Genomic DNA, 25,820 nt, shown 5'->3' with positions numbered 1-25,820 from the left:
CCATATGAAATTTGTTGGTATAGGTCCACGCTTTTATATAGCCCCCAAAGTACTTACCTCCCGATTTTTGATATTTTGAAGGGTTTGGCCTCATTATAACACTGAAATGGCTAAAATTTGTTACATAGTCTTCGTTGAGGGTATAAAACTTTCCAATTGAAATTGGTCGGTATAGGTCCACGTCTTCATATAGCTCTTAGATAACGGTACCGCCCGATTTTCCGTATTTTGAAGGTTTTAGCCTCATTGTTCTGAAATTTCGTATTTAGTCTTTTTCTGGGCTACAAAAATTTCCCTCAGAAATTTTTCGGTATACGTCCACGTTTTGATGTACCCCCCATAGAACGGTATATCCGAATTTTCGGTATATTGAAGGTTTTAGACTCATTATAACAGCGAAATGGCTACAAGTTGGTACTTAGTGTTCATTGAGGGTATAAAACTTTCCACCTGAAATTTTTCGGTATAGGTCCATGTCTTCTTATAGCCCCCATAGAACGGTACCTCCCGATTTTCGGTATTTTGAAGGTTGCTGCTCAATATCCCATCGAAATGACTGGCAATTGGTAGTTAGTCTTCGTTCTCCCCCGAAATGGCTGATATTTGTTATTAAGTTTTTGATATGGGAATGAAACATTCCACCCGAAATGTGCCGGTATAGGTCGACGTCCTCAAATAACGCCCATAGGACGGTACCGAACGATATAAGGTATTTTGAAATAGATTCGTCAAGAACCGCGGATGGGTCTGAGTAAAAGACTCATATTACTCGCGTAAAGCTATATTTTTCGATACACAATTTCATGAAAACTGCAATCGCATCAAATTAAAACCATGTCATCAATATTAAAGCGGCAGTTAGAGCATTTTTCCAAAAGAGCTTTTTGACCACAAAGTAAAAAATTGGCAATTTATGTCTGTATATATTGAATAAAGGACGGACTAAACACTATAAAAAATATTCAAATCTAACATGTGGATATTCAAAACGTATGCTTCAAATTATAGTTATATTCCAGAACATGGAATCGTAAATGGTACTCTAGTACTTTTTCCCATTTTGTGCTAAAAAACTAACCCTTTTCCAAAAACTAGAAAAATTGCGCCTTTATCTAAACAAAAATTGTGATGACTAACTCTAGCTCCTTTGTTTTTCTGCTAGACAATTTTGGCCGAGAAAAAACTATCACCATATTTGGACACGTTGGTTTTTCATTTCTGATTGAGTTTTTAAAATTTTTCCATTACCTACAATTGTAAAGGAACAAACTTATGTTGTAAAAGGAATACTGGGTTATTTGACATATTTTCACCTTGTGAAAACTGATTTAAGTCTTATTAGTCAAGATTTATTGCTGCGGCGAAATATCTGGACGTTAAACGACAAAAAACTTAATTTAGAACACGTTTTGATGATTTTCCAAATTAAATTGACGATATTCGTCAAAAAAAAACATTGTCATATTTAGCATATTTTTGCATATATTTTGCATGTTTTTGATATGACCCCAAATATCGAAAAATTTACACTCAAAACGCCTACATCCAAAATTTGAGTCCAATCGGACAAGAAATAAAAGACATGCTAAAATCCGATGTCTACTTATCGCAGACCGACATATCGCATTATATGTGGTTTACAAGGTTTTTTATCTGTACTCCAAGTGCTGCCGGCTAGGGACTTAAGACCTTGTACCTACATCTCAGCTTGTCGCAGATAGGTGTGGCATGATCGCACAAACAAACTAAATACGTTGAAACAACACAATGGTGTGCGAACTCAATGTACAACAGAACAAAAAGAGTGGTTTGTTAACGTTACGAACATTGATATACTAACGAATGTTGAGTGGCTGCTTTCGCTTGGGCCAAAATTCTCATTGCCGACAACAAAGACGACATTCCCCTTATTCAATGGAATCGCTGAGGGGGAAGAGTTAATTCAGACATTGGACACCAAAGAAACTCAGGAGAAAACTAGAATAAACTTCATTACACTCATGAATGATCACATGAAAAACACAACGATGAGTAAAAGAGATCAATTCATACTGGATGCAGTAGGGCAAACAACCAAAATTTTAAAACAACATAAAGAAATAATAATACTAAAGTTTGGACAAAGGGGGAAAAACTGTAGCGATGCTTAAAACGGACTATGAGTCAAAAATGAATCAAATTCTAGTGGATATATGTACGTATAGACGGCTAAGAAAAGATCCTACAACAGGATTGCAGGAAAAGAACAACAGGATGGTGATGAAATTTTTCGAACTAAACGTAATTTCTGAAAGGGACAAAAATCGGTTATTAACAAGAACTGCTGTTCCCCCAAAGATATATAGATTACCAAAAATCCACAAAGAAGGTATCCCATTGCGCCCAATACGTCCATTCACGAACTCACCAACCTACGAATTGTCTAGATATATGGCATCTATTCTAAAATAATATAAAAGACGCTGTGGAATTTAAATCGAGGATAAACCACCAACACATTAACGATAATGAGATGCTAATATCCTTTGATGTTGTATCCTTGTTTCCCAGTATACCTGTGAACTTGGCAATAAACGCTATAAAATAAAAGTGGTACATTATCAAGGTACTGAAATCGCCATGAATCTATTTATCGAAATTTTAACAATATGCATATAAGACTCAACGTACTTTTATACAACGACAGAATATTTGAGCAATTAAAAGGGACGCAAATGGGCTCACCAATTTCCCATATTATTGCACAGAGCTCCGATTTACTCGCGAGTGAAAATTTGGGGACGTGGTGGTTTTTTGTGGGTCCGATTTTTTGGTGGGAGTGGTGCTAGTTTATTTGGGGGTGGGGTAATTTTTTTTGGCGGTGGGGACGGGGCAAGTTATCCCCCTCAGCTTGCTTGAATTCGAAAAGAGTTTCACTCGCGAGTGGAATTCGAGCGAGTATTCGGAGGTCTGTATACGATTTACTATGGAATGTGAATCAGACCTCCAACTACCATACCTTGATGCCGTTGTTCCAAGACAAGACAACGTACTATTAATAGATTGGTACCAAAAGCCTACATCCAGCTGTAAAAGTCCGCTGTAGAAAAAAGAAGTTATGTACGTTTTAAGTTGAAAATCCAAGAAACCGCGTTTTTCACTACATTTGCCGTTATAAAATCAAAAAACGAAGTGACCCAAAGAAACGAAAGGTATTTTTGGCTTCCATGGACTCCCACAAAACTGAATATATGCATAATAACCCCTGGAAGAAAATTTTGTCAACTTTTGTAGCACAGTGTTATCATTCTAAACATCCACGTAGAATTAAGATACTAAATATCAGTGACGATAAATTTCACACCAAAAATTTAAACAAAATAAAAATTATTCTAAGGATGAATGATTTTCTTACACGTACGGTTGATGAACTTATCAGACATGTTAGACACAAAAGAAGGGAAAACATTGAACAAAAGCCAGCTAAAATTTATAAGCGTTCAACCTATATACCTGGTTTTTCTGAAAGACTATCTAACTCAAACCTATACAATAAGGAACAATATCAATTGGCATTGAGAAGTACAAACAGAAATAACAACCTCTTTAGTAGAATGAAGTCCACAATTCCTCGAGACGACAAATCCAACGTCGTATACAAAATAAAATGCAATGGTGACGGGTCCAACATATGCCACACAGTTGGGACAACTAAATTAAAACTAAAAACTAAGTTAAGCGCCCATAAATCTGACCAGAAAGCTAAAGGCAAACATTTGGAACAGAAAACAGCACTTGCCGCACACTGTGCAGCAATAGGACATGCACCTGATTTTATAAATGTTGACATGTTACATTTTCATTGTTGAAAACAGAATGAATTATAAATCAGACACAGAACACTATGCTCAAATTTATAGAAACACTAGCAAAATGCCCGCTACTTCGTATGCGGAAAAGATATAAAAAAAACAAATAAACAATATATAATATGGAAATGACAAACACTGAAAATTTGGTCGCACTAATACCAATTTTAATCAATATTTATTTTTATCTTAGTACTGTACGTACCCCTTAAGTTCGTTTTTAAAAAAGATCAGCCGTATCTCACCCTTACACATTAACAGCGAGATCAACGTTGCACACCAATACACACCCTAACTCCAAAAAATAAAAATTCCAGCACTGTCCCTACACCCAAAAACAAATTGAGTACCATTAAGTAATTTTCGTATACTTATGGTACGTATTTCGACGACATATCTCAGCCATACACGGACATTAATACAAAATAATTACAGTAAATTCCATAATAATTACAGTAATTCCAAATCTCAAGATTCCAGCTGTATCCGTTCGTCCAATTCCAAATTGTACCAAACTTAGTATCAAGTCGAACTCTTCGTACCCATAAGAAAGATTTTCCAAAACTACCTCAATCCTTCACTTTAGTAGTAATCTTACTTCCAAATTTCAGGATTCAAACTCTATCCGTTAAACCAAATTAAAATTGCACTAAATATAGAACAATTTAGAATTTTCGTACCAATTTTCAAAACTTCCTCAACGCAACAGGGCTACAATAATCATACTTTCAAATTGCAGGATTCCACCGCTATCCGTTCACCTACATACAAATTGTACTAAATTTAGTACCATTTAGTGCTTTTCGTAACCATAAGTTTGCTTTTTCAAAACAACCTGAATCCTACTCTTCGACTGTAATCGTAATTCCAAATTTCAGGATTCCAGCTCTATTAATTCACCCGAATCCAAATTGTATCAAATTTAGTACCATTTCTTTCCCAAACAAAAATTTCAGGATTCCAGCTCTACAGTTCACCCAAATCCACATTGTACCATATTTAGTACCATTTAGTACTTCTCGTACGCACACGTACGACTTTTAAAAATTTCCTCAATACTACACTCCTACAGTAATCTTAATTCCTAATTCCAACACTATCCGTTTACTAAAATTCAAATTGTACCGAATTTAGTGCTTTCTGTACCCATAAGTACGAATTTCCAAAACTACCTCAATTCTACTGTCCGACAGTAATCTTAGTTCCAAATTTCAGAATTCCAGCTTTATCCGTTCATCCAAATCCAAATTGTACCAAATTTAGTACCATTTAGTACTTTTCGTACTCAAAGGTACGAATTTCTAAAACTATCTCAATCCTACGCCCCTACAGTAATCTTAATTCAAAACTTTAGGATTCCAGCTCTATCCGTTCACCCAAATCCAAATTTAGTACTGCTCGTAATCATAAATACGAACTTCCAAAACCATTTCCTTATTTCAACGCCATTTCCCAACCTTGATACTTAAAATTCAGGATTCCAGTTCTATCCGTTCACCCAAATCCAAATTGTAATAAATTTAGTACCATTTAGTACTTTTCGTACACATAAATACGAATTTCCAAAATTTCCCCAATCCTATGATCCAACAGTAATCTCAATTTCAAATTTCAGGATTCCAGCTCTGTCCGTTCACTCGAATCCCTATTGTACCAAATGTAGTACTACATACATACGTTCACCCAAATCCAAATTGTACTAAATTTAGTACCATTTAGTACTTTTCGTACCCATAAGTACGAATTTTCAAAACTACCTCAATTCTACACCCCACCAGTAATCTCAATTCCAAATTTCGAGATTCCAACTATATCCGTTCACCCAAATCCCCATTGTCCCAAATTTAGTACCATTTAGTACTTTTCATTCACATAAGTAAGAATTTCCAAAACTTCCCCAGTCCTACACTCCAACAGTAATATCAATTCCAAATTTCAGGAATCCAGCTCTATCCGTTCACTCAAATCCAAATTGTACTAAATTTAGTACCAATTATTACTTTTCGTACACTCAAGTTTCCAAAAACCCTTTGGTGCATCTTTCTTACTCTTCATCAGTGATCCTCAGTCCAAATTTGAGGAATCAAGCCCTATCCGTTCACCCAAATCGAAACTGTACCAAATTTAGTGCTATTTAGTATTTTTCGTACCCTATGTACGAATTTCCAAAACTTCCACAATATTAAACTCCACCAGTAATCTCAGTTCCAAATTTAGAGATTCCAGCGCTATCCGTTCACCCAAATCCCCATTATACAAAATTTAGTTCCATTTAGTACTTTCCGTACACATAAGTACTAATTTCCAAAACCACCTTCATATCTCAATCCTACACTTCAACAGTAATATTAATTCCAAATTTCAGGTTTCCAGCTCTATCCGTTCATTCAAATCCATATTGTACTAAATTTAGCACCATTTAGTACTTTTCGTACCCATAAGTACGAATTTTCAAAACTACCTCAATCCTACACCCCACCAGTAATCTCAATTCCAAATTTCGAGATTCCAGCTATTATCCGTTCACCCAAATCCCCATTGTATCAAATTTAGTACCATTTAGTACTTTTCGTACACATAAGCACGAATTTCCAAAACTACCCTCATATCTCAATCCTACACTACAACAGTAACCTTAATTCCAAATTTCAGGTTTCCAGCTCTTTACGTTCACCCAAATCTAAATTGTACTAAATTTAGTACTTTTCGTACACATGATTGGTAATTTTCCAAACCATTTCCTTTTAGAAGCACCACTTCCCAACCTTGATTTCCATATTAAATTCCTATATTCCTGGGGCCTATTATTGATTTCATTCAAATTACAGATTTTGAAATTGAAAATTGAATAGTTATGACTGTACATCTCCATATACGATAAAATTCTTAATTGCAAATAAATCGTGGTAATATGCACAATTCTATTGCACTTTCATTGATTTGCAAACATTTAGTTATTACCAAAAAGTCAGGTCCATACAGTTTTTAGTTGTTGTTATTTCTGGCCGATTTCTGAATTTATTCCCCTAATGTTGTCTTCAACAGCAACTCATTTGTTCATTTGCGTAATTGATGTTTATACACCATTATCACCAACTGCGACATCTGTTGCAATGGAAGATAACAAATGTCTTGTCTTTCTATTATTTAGTGGTTTACGATAAAATAAGTCCGCCTAGAAGTAAACTACAAAATTTGAAATTATGTGTGATCTCTTACGATATCAAGAAGTTATGGCATTGTTAATTTTACACATGTCTTGCAGAGGGCCAACTAAGTGAATAAGTACGTAATAGTAATGAAAAATAAGGATTTTTGTTGTTGTTATTTTTTGTGGTTCCAGGACGAATTTTCTAAAACCCGGCCTTATCTCGCACATTTGCATCAACAGTGACCCACTGGTAAAATTTCAAGCTCCTAGCTTTAGCCGTTTTGGCTGGGCGTTGATGATGAGTCAGTCAGTCAGTCAGTCAGTCAATCACTTATCACCAAGCTCATTTATATATATAGACTAGCAAAATGCCCGCTACTTCGTATGCGGAAAGGATATAAAAAAAACAAATAAACAATATATAATATGGAAATGACAAACACTGAAAATTTGGTCGCACTAATACCAATTTTAATCAATATTTATTTTTATCTTAGTACTGTACGTACCCCTTAAGTTCGTTTTTAAAAAAGATCAGCCGTATCTCACCCTTACACATTAACAGCGAGATCAACGTTGCACACCAAAACACACCCTAACTCCAAAAAATAAAAATTCCAGCACTGTCCCTACACCCAAAAACAAATTGAGTACCATTAAGTAATTTTCGTATACTTATGGTACGTATTTCGACGACATATCTCAGCCATACACGGACATTAATACAAAATAATTACAGTAAATTCCATAATAATTACAGTAATTCCAAATCTCAAGATTCCAGCTGTATCCGTTCGTCCAATTCCAAATTGTACCAAACTTAGTATCAAGTCGAACTCTTCGTACCCATAAGAAAGATTTTCCAAAACTACCTCAATCCTTCACTTTAGTAGTAATCTTACTTCCAAATTTCAGGATTCAAACTCTATCCGTTAAACCAAATTAAAATTGCACTAAATATAGAACAATTTAGAATTTTCGTACCAATTTTCAAAACTTCCTCAACGCAACAGGGCTACAATAATCATACTTTCAAATTGCAGGATTCCACCGCTATCCGTTCACCTACATACAAATTGTACTAAATTTAGTACCATTTAGTGCTTTTCGTAACCATAAGTTTGCTTTTTCAAAACAACCTGAATCCTACTCTTCGACTGTAATCGTAATTCCAAATTTCAGGATTCCAGCTCTATTAATTCACCCGAATCCAAATTGTATCAAATTTAGTACCATTTCTTTCCCAAACAAAAATTTCAGGATTCCAGCTCTACAGTTCACCCAAATCCACATTGTACCATATTTAGTACCATTTAGTACTTCTCGTACGCACACGTACGACTTTTAAAAATTTCCTCAATACTACACTCCTACAGTAATCTTAATTCCTAATTCCAACACTATCCGTTTACTAAAATTCAAATTGTACCGAATTTAGTGCTTTCTGTACCCATAAGTACGAATTTCCAAAACTACCTCAATTCTACTGTCCGACAGTAATCTTAGTTCCAAATTTCAGAATTCCAGCTTTATCCGTTCATCCAAATCCAAATTGTACCAAATTTAGTACCATTTAGTACTTTTCGTACTCAAAGGTACGAATTTCTAAAACTATCTCAATCCTACGCCCCTACAGTAATCTTAATTCAAAACTTTAGGATTCCAGCTCTATCCGTTCACCCAAATCCAAATTTAGTACTGCTCGTAATCATAAATACGAACTTCCAAAACCATTTCCTTATTTTAACGTCATTTCCCAACCTTGATACTTAAAATTCAGGATTCCAGTTCTATCCGTTCACCCAAATCCAAATTGTAATAAATTTAGTACCATTTAGTACTTTTCGTACACATAAATACGAATTTCCAAAATTTCCCCAATCCTATGATCCAACAGTAATCTCAATTTCAAATTTCAGGATTCCAGCTCTGTCCGTTCACTCGAATCCCTATTGTACCAAATGTAGTACTTTTCGAACACATAAGTACGAATTTCCAAAACCACCCTCATATCTCAGTCCTACACTTCACAGTAATCTTAATTCCAAATTTCAGGTTTCCAGCTACATACATACGTTCACCCAAATCCAAATTGTACTAAATTTAGTACCTTTTAGTACTTTTCGTACCCATAAGTACGAATTTTCAAAACTACCTCAATTCTACACCCCACCAGTAATCTCAATTCCAAATTTCGAGATTCCAACTATATCCGTTCACCCAAATCCCCATTGTCCCAAATTTAGTACCATTTAGTACTTTTCATTCACATAAGTAAGAATTTCCAAAACTTCCCCAGTCCTACACTCCAACAGTAATATCAATTCCAAATTTCAGGAATCCAGCTCTATCCGTTCACTCAAATCCAAATTGTACTAAATTTAGTACCAATTATTACTTTTCGTACACTCAAGTTTCCAAAAACCCTTTGGTGCATCTTTCTTACTCTTCATCAGTGATCCTCAGTCCAAATTTGAGGAATCAAGCCCTATCCGTTCACCCAAATCGAAACTGTACCAAATTTAGTGCTATTTAGTATTTTTCGTACCCTATGTACGAATTTCCAAAACTTCCACAATATTAAACTCCACCAGTAATCTCAGTTCCAAATTTAGAGATTCCAGCGCTATCCGTTCACCCAAATCCCCATTATACAAAATTTAGTTCCATTTAGTACTTTCCGTACACATAAGTACTAATTTCCAAAACCACCTTCATATCTCAATCCTACACTTCAACAGTAATATTAATTCCAAATTTCAGGTTTCCAGCTCTATCCGTTCATTCAAATCCATATTGTACTAAATTTAGCACCATTTAGTACTTTTCGTACCCATAAGTACGAATTTTCAAAACTACCTCAATCCTACACCCCACCAGTAATCTCAATTCCAAATTTCGAAATTCCAGCTATTATCCGTTCACCCAAATCCCCATTGTATCAAATTTAGTACCATTTAGTACTTTTCGTACACATAAGCACGAATTTCCAAAACTACCCTCATATCTCAATCCTACACTACAACAGTAACCTTAATTCCAAATTTCAGGTTTCCAGCTCTTTACGTTCACCCAAATCTAAATTGTACTAAATTTAGTACTTTTCGTACACATGATTGGTAATTTTCCAAACCATTTCCTTTTAGAAGCACCACTTCCCAACCTTGATTTCCATATTAAATTCCTATATTCCTGGGGCCTATTATTGATTTCATTCAAATTACAGATTTTGAAATTGAAAATTTAATAGTTATGACTGTACATCTCCATATACGATAAAATTCTTAATTGCAAATAAATCGTGGTAATATGCACAATTCTATTGCACTTTCATTGATTTGCAAACATTTAGTTATTACCAAAAAGTCAGGTCCATACAGTTTTTAGTTGTTGTTATTTCTGGCCGATTTCTGAATTTATTCCCCTAATGTTGTCTTCAACAGCAACTCATTTGTTCATTTGCGTAATTGATGTTTATACACCATTATCACCAACTGCGACATCTGTTGCAATGGAAGATAACAAATGTCTTGTCTTTCTATTATTTAGTGGTTTACGATAAAATAAGTGCGCCTAGAAGTAAACTACAAAATTTGAAATTATGTGTGATCTCTTACGATATCAAGAGGTTATGGCATTGTTAATTTTACACATGTCTTGCAGAGGGCCAACTAAGTGAATAAGTACGTAATAGTAATGAAAAATAAGGATTTTTGTTGTTGTTATTTTTTGTGGTTCCAGGACGAATTTTCTAAAACCCGACCTTATCTCGCACATTTGCATCAACAGTGACCCACTGGTAAAATTTCAAGCTCCTAGCTTTAGCCGTTTTGGCTGGGCGTTGATGATGAGTCAGTCAGTCAGTCAGTCAATCACTTATCACCAAGCTCATTTATATATATAGACTAGCAAAATGCCCGCTACTTCGTATGCGGAAAGGATATAAAAAAAACAAATAAACAATATATAATATGGAAATGACAAACACTGAAAATTTGGTCGCACTAATACCAATTTTAATCAATATTTATTTTTATCTTAGTACTGTACGTACCCCTTAAGTTCGTTTTTAAAAAAGATCAGCCGTATCTCACCCTTACACATTAACAGCGAGATCAACGTTGCACACCAATACACACCCTAACTCCAAAAAATAAAAATTCCAGCACTGTCCCTACACCCAAAAACAAATTGAGTACCATTAAGTAATTTTCGTATACTTATGGTACGTATTTCGACGACATATCTCAGCCATACACGGACATTAATACAAAATAATTACAGTAAATTCCATAATAATTACAGTAATTCCAAATCTCAAGATTCCAGCTGTATCCGTTCGTCCAATTCCAAATTGTACCAAACTTAGTATCAAGTCGAACTCTTCGTACCCATAAGAAAGATTTTCCAAAACTACCTCAATCCTTCACTTTAGTAGTAATCTTACTTCCAAATTTCAGGATTCAAACTCTATCCGTTAAACCAAATTAAAATTGCACTAAATATAGAACAATTTAGAATTTTCGTACCAATTTTCAAAACTTCCTCAACGCAACAGGGCTACAATAATCATACTTTCAAATTGCAGGATTCCACCGCTATCCGTTCACCTACATACAAATTGTACTAAATTTAGTACCATTTAGTGCTTTTCGTAACCATAAGTTTGCTTTTTCAAAACAACCTGAATCCTACTCTTCGACTGTAATCGTAATTCCAAATTTCAGGATTCCAGCTCTATTAATTCACCCGAATCCAAATTGTATCAAATTTAGTACCATTTCTTTCCCAAACAAAAATTTCAGGATTCCAGCTCTACAGTTCACCCAAATCCACATTGTACCATATTTAGTACCATTTAGTACTTCTCGTACGCACACGTACGACTTTTAAAAATTTCCTCAATACTACACTCCTACAGTAATCTTAATTCCTAATTCCAACACTATCCGTTTACTAAAATTCAAATTGTACCGAATTTAGTGCTTTCTGTACCCATAAGTACGAATTTCCAAAACTACCTCAATTCTACTGTCCGACAGTAATCTTAGTTCCAAATTTCAGAATTCCAGCTTTATCCGTTCATCCAAATCCAAATTGTACCAAATTTAGTACCATTTAGTACTTTTCGTACTCAAAGGTACGAATTTCTAAAACTATCTAAATCCTACGCCCCTACAGTAATCTTAATTCAAAACTTTAGGATTCCAGCTCTATCCGTTCACCCAAATCCAAATTTAGTACTGCTCGTAATCATAAATACGAACTTCCAAAACCATTTCCTTATTTCAACGCCATTTCCCAACCTTGATACTTAAAATTCAGGATTCCAGTTCTATCCGTTCACCCAAATCCAAATTGTAATAAATTTAGTACCATTTAGTACTTTTCGTACACATAAATACGAATTTCCAAAATTTCCCCAATCCTATGATCCAACAGTAATCTCAATTTCAAATTTCAGGATTCCAGCTCTGTCCGTTCACTCGAATCCCTATTGTACCAAATGTAGTACTTTTCGAACACATAAGTACGAATTTCCAAAACCACCCTCATATCTCAGTCCTACACTTCACAGTAATCTTAATTCCAAATTTCAGGTTTCCAGCTACATACATACGTTCACCCAAATCCAAATTGTACTAAATTTAGTACCATTTAGTACTTTTCGTACCCATAAGTACGAATTTTCAAAACTACCTCAATTCTACACCCCACCAGTAATCTCAATTCCAAATTTCGAGATTCCAACTATATCCGTTCACCCAAATCCCCATTGTCCCAAATTTAGTACCATTTAGTACTTTTCATTCACATAAGTAAGAATTTCCAAAACTTCCCCAGTCCTACACTCCAACAGTAATATCAATTCCAAATTTCAGGAATCCAGCTCTATCCGTTCACTCAAATCCAAATTGTACTAAATTTAGTACCAATTAATACTTTTCGTACACTCAAGTTTCCAAAAACCCTTTGGTGCATCTTTCTTACTCTTCATCAGTGATCCTCAGTCCAAATTTGAGGAATCAAGCCCTATCCGTTCACCCAAATCGAAACTGTACCAAATTTAGTGCTATTTAGTATTTTTCGTACCCTATGTACGAATTTCCAAAACTTCCACAATATTAAACTCCACCAGTAATCTCAGTTCCAAATTTAGAGATTCCAGCGCTATCCGTTCACCCAAATCCCCATTATACAAAATTTAGTTCCATTTAGTACTTTCCGTACACATAAGTACTAATTTCCAAAACCACCTTCATATCTCAATCCTACACTTCAACAGTAATATTAATTCCAAATTTCAGGTTTCCAGCTCTATCCGTTCATTCAAATCCATATTGTACTAAATTTAGCACCATTTAGTACTTTTCGTACCCATAAGTACGAATTTTCAAAACTACCTCAATCCTACACCCCACCAGTAATCTCAATTCCAAATTTCGAGATTCCAGCTATTATCCGTTCACCCAAATCCCCATTGTATCAAATTTAGTACCATTTAGTACTTTTCGTACACATAAGCACGAATTTCCAAAACTACCCTCATATCTCAATCCTACACTACAACAGTAACCTTAATTCCAAATTTCAGGTTTCCAGCTCTTTACGTTCACCCAAATCTAAATTGTACTAAATTTAGTACTTTTCGTACACATGATTGGTAATTTTCCAAACCATTTCCTTTTAGAAGCACCACTTCCCAACCTTGATTTCCATATTAAATTCCTATATTCCTGGGGCCTATTATTGATTTCATTCAAATTACAGATTTTGAAATTGAAAATTTAATAGTTATGACTGTACATCTCCATATACGATAAAATTCTTAATTGCAAATAAATCGTGGTAATATGCACAATTCTATTGCACTTTCATTGATTTGCAAACATTTAGTTATTACCAAAAAGTCAGGTCCATACAGTTTTTAGTTGTTGTTATTTCTGGCCGTTTTCTGAATTTATTCCCCTAATGTTGTCTTCAACAGCAACTCATTTGTTCATTTGCGTAATTGATGTTTATACACCATTATCACCAACTGCGACATCTGTTGCAATGGAAGATAACAAATGTCTTGTCTTTCTATTATTTAGTGGTTTACGATAAAATAAGTGCGCCTAGAAGTAAACTACAAAATTTGAAATTATGTGTGATCTCTTACGATATCAAGAAGTTATGGCATTGTTAATTTTACACATGTCTTGCAGAGGGCCAACTAAGTGAATAAGTACGTAATAGTAATGAAAAATAAGGATTTTTGTTGTTGTTATTTTTTGTGGTTCCAGGACAAATTTTCTAAAACCCGACCTTATCTCGCACATTTGCATCAACAGTGACCCACTGGTAAAATTTCAAGCTCCTAGCTTTAGCCGTTTTGGCTGGGCGTTGATGATGAGTCAGTCAGTCAGTCAGTCAATCACTTATCACCAAGCTCATTTATATATATAGACTAGCAAAATGCCCGCTACTTCGTATGCGGAAAGGATATAAAAAAAACAAATAAACAATATATAATATGGAAATGACAAACACTGAAAATTTGGTCGCACTAATACCAATTTTAATCAATATTTATTTTTATCTTAGTACTGTACGTACCCCTTAAGTTCGTTTTTAAAAAAGATCAGCCGTATCTCACCCTTACACATTAACAGCGAGATCAACGTTGCACACCAATACACACCCTAACTCCAAAAAATAAAAATTCCAGCACTGTCCCTACACCCAAAAACAAATTGAGTACCATTAAGTAATTTTCGTATACTTATGGTACGTATTTCGACGACATATCTCAGCCATACACGGACATTAATACAAAATAATTACAGTAAATTCCATAATAATTACAGTAATTCCAAATCTCAAGATTCCAGCTGTATCCGTTCGTCCAATTCCAAATTGTACCAAACTTAGTATCAAGTCGAACTCTTCGTACCCATAAGAAAGATTTTCCAAAACTACCTCAATCCTTCACTTTAGTAGTAATCTTACTTCCAAATTTCAGGATTCAAACTCTATCCGTTAAACCAAATTAAAATTGCACTAAATATAGAACAATTTAGAATTTTCGTACCAATTTTCAAAACTTCCTCAACGCAACAGGGCTACAATAATCATACTTTCAAATTGCAGGATTCAACCGCTATCCGTTCACCTACATACAAATTGTACTAAATTTAGTACCATTTAGTGCTTTTCGTAACCATAAGTTTGCTTTTTCAAAACAACCTGAATCCTACTCTTCGACTGTAATCGTAATTCCAAATTTCAGGATTCCAGCTCTATTAATTCACCCGAATCCAAATTGTATCAAATTTAGTACCATTTCTTTCCCAAACAAAAATTTCAGGATTCCAGCTCTACAGTTCACCCAAATCCACATTGTACCATATTTAGTACCATTTAGTACTTCTCGTACGCACACGTACGACTTTTAAAAATTTCCTCAATACTACACTCCTACAGTAATCTTAATTCCTAATTCCAACACTATCCGTTTACTAAAATTCAAATTGTACCGAATTTAGTGCTTTCTGTACCCATAAGTACGAATTTCCAAAACTACCTCAATTCTACTGTCCGACAGTAATCTTAGTTCCAAATTTCAGAATTCCAGCTTTATCCGTTCATCCAAATCCAAATTGTACCAAATTTAGTACCATTTAGTACTTTTCGTACTCAAAGGTACGAATTTCTAAAACTATCTCAATCTTACGCCCCAACAGTAATCTTAATTCAAAACTTTAGGATTCCAGCTCTATCCGTTCACCCAAATCCAAATTTAGTACTGCTCGTAATCATAAATACGAACTTCCAAAACCATTTCCTTATTTCAACGCCATTTCCCAACCTTGATACTTAAAATTCAGGATTCCAGTTCTATCCGTTCACCCAAATCCAAATTGTAATAAATTTAGTACCATTTAGTACTTTTCGTACACATAAATACGAATTTCCAAAATTTCCCCAATCCTATGATCCAACAGTAATCTCAATTTCAAATTTCAGGATTCCAGCTCTGTCCGTTCACTCGAATCCCTATTGTACCAAATGTAGTACTTTTCGAACACATAAGTACGAATTTCCAAAACCACCCTCATATCTCAGTCCTACACTTCACAGTAATCTTAATTCCAAATTTCAGGTTTCCAGCTACATACATACGTTCACCCAAATCCAAATTGTACTAAATTTAGTACCATTTAGTACTTTTCGTACCCATAAGTACGAATTTTCAAAACTACCTCAATTCTACACCCCACCAGTAATCTCAATTCCAAATTTCGAGATTCCAACTATATCCGTTCACCCAAATCCCCATTGTCCCAAATTTAGTACCATTTAGTACTTTTCATTCACATAAGTAAGAATTTCCAAAACTTCCCCAGTCCTACACTCCAACAGTAATATCAATTCCAAATTTCAGGAATCCAGCTCTATCCGTTCACTCAAATCCAAATTGTACTAAATTTAGTACCAATTATTACTTTTCGTACACTCAAGTTTCCAAAAACCCTTTGGTGCATCTTCCTTACTCTTCATCAGTGATCCTCAGTCCAAATTTGAGGAATCAAGCCCTATCCGTTCACCCAAATCGAAACTGTACCAAATTTAGTGCTATTTAGTATTTTTCGTACCCTATGTACGAATTTCCAAAACTTCCACAATATTAAACTCCACCAGTAATCTCAGTTCCAAATTTAGAGATTCCAGCGCTATCCGTTCACCCAAATCCCCATTATACAAAATTTAGTTCCATTTAGTACTTTCCGTACACATAAGTACTAATTTCCAAAACCACCTTCATATCTCAATCCTACACTTCAACAGTAATATTAATTCCAAATTTCAGGTTTCCAGCTCTATCCGTTCATTCAAATCCATATTGTACTAAATTTAGCACCATTTAGTACTTTTCGTACCCATAAGTACGAATTTTCAAAACTACCTCAATCCTACACCCCACCAGTAATCTCAATTCCAAATTTCGAGATTCCAGCTATTATCCGTTCACCCAAATCCCCATTGTATCAAATTTAGTACCATTTAGTACTTTTCGTACACATAAGCACGAATTTCCAAAACTACCCTCATATCTCAATCCTACACTACAACAGTAACCTTAATTCCAAATTTCAGGTTTCCAGCTCTTTACGTTCACCCAAATCTAAATTGTACTAAATTTAGTACTTTTCGTACACATGATTGGTAATTTTCCAAACCATTTCCTTTTAGAAGCACCACTTCCCAACCTTGATTTCCATATTAAATTCCTATATTCCTGGGGCCTATTATTGATTTCATTCAAATTACAGATTTTGAAATTGAAAATTGAATAGTTATGACTGTACATCTCCATATACGATAAAATTCTTAATTGCAAATAAATCGTGGTAATATGCACAATTCTATTGCACTTTCATTGATTTGCAAACATTTAGTTATTACCAAAAAGTCAGGTCCATACAGTTTTTAGTTGTTGTTATTTCTGGCCGATTTCTGAATTTATTCCCCTAATGTTGTCTTCAACAGCAACTCATTTGTTAATTTGCGTAATTGATGTTTATACACCATTATCACCAACTGCGACATCTGTTGCAATGGAAGATAACAAATGTCTTGTCTTTCTATTATTTAGTGGTTTACGATAAAATAAGTGCGCCTAGAAGTAAACTACAAAATTTGAAATTATGTGTGATCTCTTACGATATCAAGAAGTTATGGCATTGTTAATTTTACACATGTCTTGCAGACGGCCAATTAAGTGAATAAATACGTAATAGTAATGAAAAATAAGGATTTTTGTTGTTGTTATTTTTTGTGGTTCCAGGACGAATTTTCTAAAACCCGGCCTTATCTCGCACATTTGCATCAACAGTGACCCACTGGTAAAATTTCAAGCTCCTAGCTTTAGCCGTTTTGGCTGGGCGTTGATGAATCATTAAGTCAGTCAGTCAGTCAGTCAATCACTTTACTCTTTTATTAATATTACTAGCAAAATGCCCGCTACTTCGTATGCGGAAAGCATATAAAAAAGGAATAAACAATATATAATATGGAAATGACAAACACTGAAAATTTGGTCGCACTAATACCAATTTTAATCAATATTTATTTTTATCTTAGTACTGTACGTACCCCTTAAGTTCGATTTTCAAAAAGATCAGCCGTATCTCACCCTTACACATTAACAGCGAGATCAACGTTGCACACCAATACACACCCTAACTCCAAAAAATAAAAATTCCAGCACTGTCCCTACACCCAAAAACAAATTGAGTACCATTAAGTAATTTTGCTATACTTATGGTACGCATTTCGACGACATATCTCAGCCATACACGGACATTAATACAAAATAATTACAGTAAATTCCATAATAGTTACAGTAATTCCAAATCTCAAGATTCCAGCTGTATCCGTTCGTCCAATTCCAAATTGTACCAAACTTAGTATCAAGTCGAACTCTTCGTATCCATAAGTAAGATTTTCCAAAACTACCTCAATCCTTCACTTTAGTAGTAATCTTACTTCCAAATTTCAGGATTCAAACTCTATCCGTTAAACCAAATTAAAATTGTAAAAAAATTTAGAACAATTTAGAATTTTCGTACCAATTTTCAAAACTTCCTCAACGCAACATGGCTACAATAATCATACTTTCAAATTGCAGGATTCCACCGCAATCCGTTCACCTACATACAAATTGTATTAAATTTAGTACCATAAGTTTGCTTTTTCAAAACAACCTGAATCCTACTTTTCGATTGTAATCGTAATTCCAAATTTCAGGATTCCAGCTCTATTAATTCACCCGAATCCAAATTGTATCAAATTTAGTACCATTTCTTTCCCAAACAAAAATTTCAGGATTCCAGGTCTACCCGTTCACCCAAATCCATATTGTACCATATTTAGTACCATTTAGTACTTCTCGTACCCATACGTACGACTTTTCAAAATTTCCTCAATACTACACTCCTGCAGTAATCTTAACTCCTAATTCCAACACTATCCGTTTACTAAAATTCAAATTGTACCAAATTTAGTGGTTTTCTTACCCATAAGTACGAATTTCCAAAACTACCTCAATTCTACTGTCCGGCAGTAATCTTAGTTCCGTTCATCCAAATCCAAATTGTACCAAATTTAGTACCATTTAGTACTTTTCGTACCCAAAGGTACGAATTTCCAAAACTATCTCAATCCTACACCTCTACAGTAATCTTAATTCAAAACTTTAGGATTCCACCTTTATCCGTTCACCCAAATCCAAATTTATTACTGCTCGTAATCATAAATACGAACTTCCAAAACCATATCCTTATTTCAACGCCATTTCCCTACCTTGATTCCCATACCAAATTTGAAGATTCTAGCTTTATCCATTAAAATATGCAATTGGTTCCAAATTTAGAAAGTTTTAGTACCTTTCGTACACTTATAGGTCGAGTTTCTAAATACCCTTTGGTACATCTTCCTAACTCTCCATCAATGACCACTCGTTCAAAATTTCAGAATTCTAGCTCTTCGCGTTTGCCTAATACAATGGATTCCATATTTAGTACACTTTAGCACTTTTCGTACCTTTCTACGACGAATTTCCAAAAACCCCTTTACACAAAAACAAATTGTACCAAATTCTGTACAATTCGATTTTCCAAAACAACCTTAATCCTTCACTTAAACAGTAACCATAATTCCAAATAACAGGATTCCAGCGCTATCCGTGCACTCAAATCCAAGTTGTACCATTTGGTACATTTCGTACCCATAAGTACGAATTTCAAAAACTACTTCCATCTCAATCTTATACTCCAACAGCAGTCTGACCGAATTCCAGGATTCCAGCTCTATCCGTTCCCCCAAATCCAAATTGTATCACAGGTAGCACCACTTAGTAATTTTCGTACCCTTACTACCTCAGTCCTACACTCCAATAGTTATCTTAATTTCAAATTTCAGGACTCAAACACTATCCGTCACCCTAATCCAAATTCTACCTCTATAGCCTACCGCGAACGGGTTGCAAATTCTAACTCTTTCCGTTTACTAAAATTCATACTTTAAATTAAAATAAATAAAATTAAAATACTTAAAATTCAGGATTCCAGTTCTATCCGTTCACCCAAATCCAAATTGTAATAAATTTAGTACCATTTAGTACTATTCGTACACATAAATACGAATTTCCAAAATTTCCCCAATCCTATGCTCCAACAATAATCTCAATTTCAAATTTCAGGATTCCAGCTCTGTCCGTTCACTCGAATCCCTATTGTACCAAATTTAGTGCTTTTCGAACACATAAGTACGAATTTCCAAAACCACCCTCATATCTCAGTCCTACACTTCACAGTAATCTTAATTCCAAATTTCAGGTTTCCAGCTACATACATACGTTCACCCAAATCCAAATTGCACTAAATTTAGTACTGATGAGGCGACTCCTAGCCTCATCACTACAATGCAGCCCAAGAAAACCTAAGGAAAAACCCAAGAACGAAAACACGCGGGTGATGTATATTCTTCGATGGTTCGAAAGAAACTCAAATTTTATTTACTATTCTACAAAATATTTACAACTCTTAAAACTAACACACACAGACAATACATTTAGAAATGTACGCTGTGTACATAAATACATCATGCACACCACGCACACACTGCGTTGCGGGTGATAAGAAACATACACTATTTTATTACCGACCCTTTCTATTTATGGCCGACATCTGTTATGTGTAAAGATAGCACATTGGTGCGTTGACTAAAATCTACCTGACACCATTAAAAACAATTCTATAAAATTGTCCATACTCCCCGCCGTGAAAAGATCCTAATCTTTTAACAATTGTATGTATTAGTATCTTATCTTTTACAAACTAAATTTTTTAGTAATATTGCAATTACATTTAATTTTGTAACTGCTGAAGGCATTACTTATATTCTAAAACTAATTATATGAATGCAACAATTATTATAACTTAATTCTAGGTGATGGCACCCAACACCTTCAGCAACCAGCTCGGACGGGGACTTCTTTTCCATTGCTTAATTACGTGGTATATCCATTTTCTTCGTAGAGGATAACCTGAAACATTGCTAGCGTCAGCTCTGGTTGTGCGATAACCGGTAACTTCTTCATTGGCATTAAACATCGATGCCTTTTTGCTAGCGCCACCTTGTATTTCTTGTGACTTCATAACCATGTGGATCGGAGGTTCATATGTTGCACTAACTCTCAATTTGTTGATATCACCCTCAATGGTGCCTGAGCGATGGAAATTGACGTCATTCTCTTTGTCATTGGCATTAGGTTTAAATTGGAAACCACCGATATGTACTTCTTTAGTACCTTTCTTCAGTACCATTTCTTCAAGATCACTTTGGGAAATTTCGATGTGATCTTTCTCCCTGCTGGGTTGACTCATATCTTCTTCGTTCCACAGTAATTTGTCGTACATAGCACTTTCTTCTTGTAGTTGATGTTGTGCCATTCCATTTCGTAGACGTCGCAATTCATCTTCCAGATTTACTACCTCAGCAGCATGGCATGTCCGTTCCTGTTGGATCAATTCCTCCAAATCACGATTACGGGTATTCAATGCAGCATTTGTAGCTTCCAACTCATTAATGCGACTATTCAAGCTATGATTGGCTTCTGCTTGAAGACTATTAATCTCTTGTTGGTACATCATTTCAAGTTTGCGCATTTGTTCTTCGTGTTGTTCACGCAACTGTTGTAACACTGCACTGATTTCAGCTTGGTGGCGAGAATGTATTTCATCAATTTCTCGCAAATGACTTTGCTCCTTAAACGTGAGTTCTTCGCGTAGTCTCTGAATGCGGTTTTGCAAATCCGTACGGATCATGGATTCAGCGTTTAAATATTTACGAGCTTCGTCCAATTGTTGTCGTAGACACTCCGATTCTTTCTGCACTTCACAAAGATTTTCCACAGCCTTTTCCTTTTCAGCATAAGCAGCATTGTATTTGACGGTAACGTCAGTGACCTGTGACTCATACATGCGAGCCTTTTCTTCAGCAAGTCGGCAGTCCTTGATTTGTTGATCCAATTTGGACTTAAATTGCTCATTTTCTTCTAGTAATCGATTCGTTTCACTTTTTAATTTTCGCGAAACATCCACGCACGCCTTTTCATTCTCAGTTTTCGAGCTCCTAACAACTTCCTGTATAGGCCCTAAACTACCTGAGAACTGTGCCTCATAATTTATGTTCACCTTTTTTGGTGCTACTCTTGAAATGTTCCCACTTCTTACTATTTGGTAACAAATTTGCAGATAATGGTAATGACTTGTGTAGTCACCCTCTATCCCTACTACCTCCAAATATCGCACGTAATGTGACAATAATGACTGATAACTCTTTTCGAAGTCTTTTGTTCTTGAGAAAAGAGCATTTCTAATCTCCCCCCAAAAATCAAAAGAAGCATCTACTAAATTAATTGTTTCCTTAATATTTGGCGGTCCTGTTTGGAGCAGTCCGGATTTCTTTCCACACTGTTCCGATGAACTTAAGCTGTTCACCTCAGCTATAAAATCTACATTATGTAAACGTGGCACTTCTATAGGCACAAACAAACCCATAGCTTCCATGTTTTCCTCTATGCTTTTAACGGCATATTGCACTCCCACAGCGAATATGCAATGATCGTATGGTACTTTTTCCATACGTCGGAGCTCCCTTTCGTTACCTAAAAAGTCCGTTCTTGCTTCCGCGAAAGAACTAACTATTTTGGAACACTTTTCCCTAATTTCCTTGGCTACACTTGTTTGAGCAATTTTGTATATTTGTAAATCAATGGACACTATATACTCGCCCAACATCCTTTGATGTTGGATGAATTCTTCGAAATTCATTTTCGCGAGCTATATTTTTTGTCACTTTATTATTTTTTTTTTTTTATTTGTTATTAAAATTGACCTAACATACTCTTTGCTTCGAGTATGCGTCTTTTAATAACCTAACACAGTCACTTTTTTCTACAGCACTGCACTACACGTATAAACTACACAACGTTCTCCTTTGAAACTGCGAGCCTACCACGTCACTTAAATAGCGGATCTATTACGTGTTTTTACTAAACATATAACAATCACGTCGGGGTCACCAAATGATGAGGCGACTCCTAGCCTCATCACTACAATGCAGCCCAAGAAAACCTAAGGAAAAACCCAAGAACGAAAACACGCGGGTGATGTATATTCTTCGATGGTTCGAAAGAAACTCAAATTTTATTTACTATTCTACACAATATTTACAACTCTTAAAACTAACACACACAGACAATACATTTAGAAATGTACGCTGTGTACATAAATACATCATGCACACCACGCACACACTGCGTTGCGGGTGATAAGAAACATACACTATTTTATTACCGACCCTTTCTATTTATGGCCGACATCTGTTATGTGTAAAGATAGCACATTGGTGCGTTGACTAAAATCTACCTGACACCATTAAAAACAATTCTATAAAATTGTCCAAGTACCATTTAGTACTTTTCGTACCCATAAGTACGAATTTTCAAAACTACCTCAATTCTACACCCCACCAGTAATCTCAATTCCAAATTTCGAGATTCCAACTATATCCGTTCACCCAAATCCCCATTGTCCCAAATTTAGTACCATTTAGTACTTTTCATTCACATAAGTAAGAAATTCCAAAACTTCCCCAGTCCTACACTCCAACAGTAATATAAATTCCAAATTTAAGGAATCCAGCTCTATCCGTTCACCCAAATCCAAATTGTACTAAATTTAGTACCATTTAGTACTTTTCGTACACTCAAGTTTCCAAAAACCCTTTAGTGCATCTTTCTTACTCTTCATCTGTGATCCTCAGTCCAAATTTGAGGAATCAAACTCTATCCGTTCACCCAAATCGAAACTGTACCAAATTTAGTGCTATTTAGTATTTTTCGTACCCTATGTACGAATTTCCAAAACTTCCACAATACTAAACTCCAGCAGTAATCTCAGTTCCAAATTTCGAGATTCCAGAGCTATCCGTTCACCCAAATACCCATTATACAAAATTTAGTTCCATTTAGTACTTTCCGTACACATAATTACTAATTTCCAAAACCACCCTCATATCTCAATCCTACACTTCAACAGTAATATTAATTCCAAATTTCAGGTTTCCAGCTCTTTCCGTTCATTCAAATCCAAATGGTACTAAATTTAGTACCATTTAGTGTTTTTCGTACGCATAAGTACGAATTTTCAAAACTACCTCAATCCTACACCCCACCAGTAATCTCAATTCCAAATTTCGAGATTCCAGCTTTTATCCGTTCACACAAATCCCCATTGTATCAAATTTAGTACCATTTAGTACTTTTCATACACATAAGTACGAATTTCCAAAAGTTCTTCAATCCTACACTCCAACAGTAATCTCAATTCCTCCAAATATCAGGATTCCAGCTCTATCTGTTCACCCAAATCCCTATTGTACCAATTTAGTACTACTTAGTACTTTTCGTACACATAAGCACGAATTTCCAAAACTACCCTCATATCTCAATCCTACACTACAACAGTAACCTTAATTCCGAATTTCAGGTTTCCAGCTCTTTACGTTCACCAAATCTAAATTGTACTACATTTAGTACCATTTAGTACTTTTCGTATACATGATTGGTAATTTTCCTGGGGCCTATTATTGATTTCATTAATTATTTAGCGATTTCTTCAAATTACAGATGTTGAAATTGAACAGTTATGACTTTCATTGATTTGCAAACATTTAGTTATTCACGACATCTGTTGCAATGGAAGATAACAAATGTCTTGTCTTTCTATTATTTAGTGGTTTACGATAAAATAAGTGCGCCTAGAAGTAAACTACAAAATTTGAAATTATGTGTGATCGTTTACGGTATCATGAAGTTATAGCATTGTTAATTTGACACATGTCTTGCAGAGGGCCAACTAAGTGCATAAGTACGTAATAATAATGAAAAATAATGATTTTGTTGTAGTTATTTTTTGTGGTTCCAGGACGAATTTTCTAAAACCCGGCCTTATCTCGCACATTTGCATCAACAGTGACCCACTGGTAAAATTTCAAGGTCCTAGCTTTAGCGGTTTTGGCTGGGCGTTGATGATGAGTCAGTCAGTCAGTCAGTCAGTCAGTCAATCACTTATCACCAAGCTCATTTATATATATAGATAGTAGAAAAACACCAAAAAGTTTAGTTGGAAAATACCTGTGAATCGATGTGGAAGTAAAGTCTGATTTTCAAGAACAAAAAGAAATGTAATTATTGTCATAAAATATAAAAGGTTTTTGTAATTATAAAATTATTTGTCCTTTTAAAGTACAATCCCTGATGATGATCGACGAAAACGATCGAAATATTGGAAAATACCAAACAGTTCAAAATTCAAGAAACCAATAAACTTTAATAATGTATTAAAATCGCAGTAAACTAAATTTAGAAACATACGACCTGCCTATGAACGCTTCCTTAAGGTCAGAATAGAAAACAAATTTAGTTAGTATTTGATATAAAAACCAATATTCGATATAAAAAAATTTACTTTCACGATTTTGACTTGAAAAGGAAGTTGTATGCATTTTATGTGTTCATAATTTTTATTCTTAAAGACAAGAGGTACAACTTTTCCTCCAAGAATAAACCGATGTTCTTAGCAATTCTGATAACGGCGAAAACGCTGCGGTGTCAGAATATGGTCAATTTTTCGTGTCGCACAGTATTATTAAAAAATTACCTTCACATTTTAAAAATAAAAAAGAAATTAAATACAATATAAACTCTA

General features: G+C 34.9%; 1 protein-coding gene across 1 annotated transcript in view; it reads right to left on the bottom strand.

Annotated features, from left to right (window-relative positions):
• The window catches only part of LOC141404532 (uncharacterized), a 35,572-nt gene extending 12,347 nt beyond the window's left edge, over positions 1-23,225 (bottom strand). The window contains exon 1 of the mRNA XM_073987996.1: positions 21,060-23,225. Within this exon, the coding sequence (XP_073844097.1) occupies positions 21,060-22,880 (1,821 nt within the window). The 5' untranslated portion in view covers positions 22,881-23,225. The remainder of the gene's footprint in view (positions 1-21,059) is intronic.
• Positions 23,226-25,820: the final 2,595 nt, after the last annotated feature.

The sequence above is a fragment of the Musca autumnalis genome, unplaced genomic scaffold (assembly GCF_047663935.1).
Source record: "Musca autumnalis isolate F117 unplaced genomic scaffold, ASM4766393v1 scaffold_41, whole genome shotgun sequence".
Classification (NCBI taxonomy): Eukaryota; Metazoa; Arthropoda; class Insecta; order Diptera; family Muscidae; genus Musca; species Musca autumnalis.
This window is presented reverse-complemented; position numbering and strand designations above follow the sequence as displayed.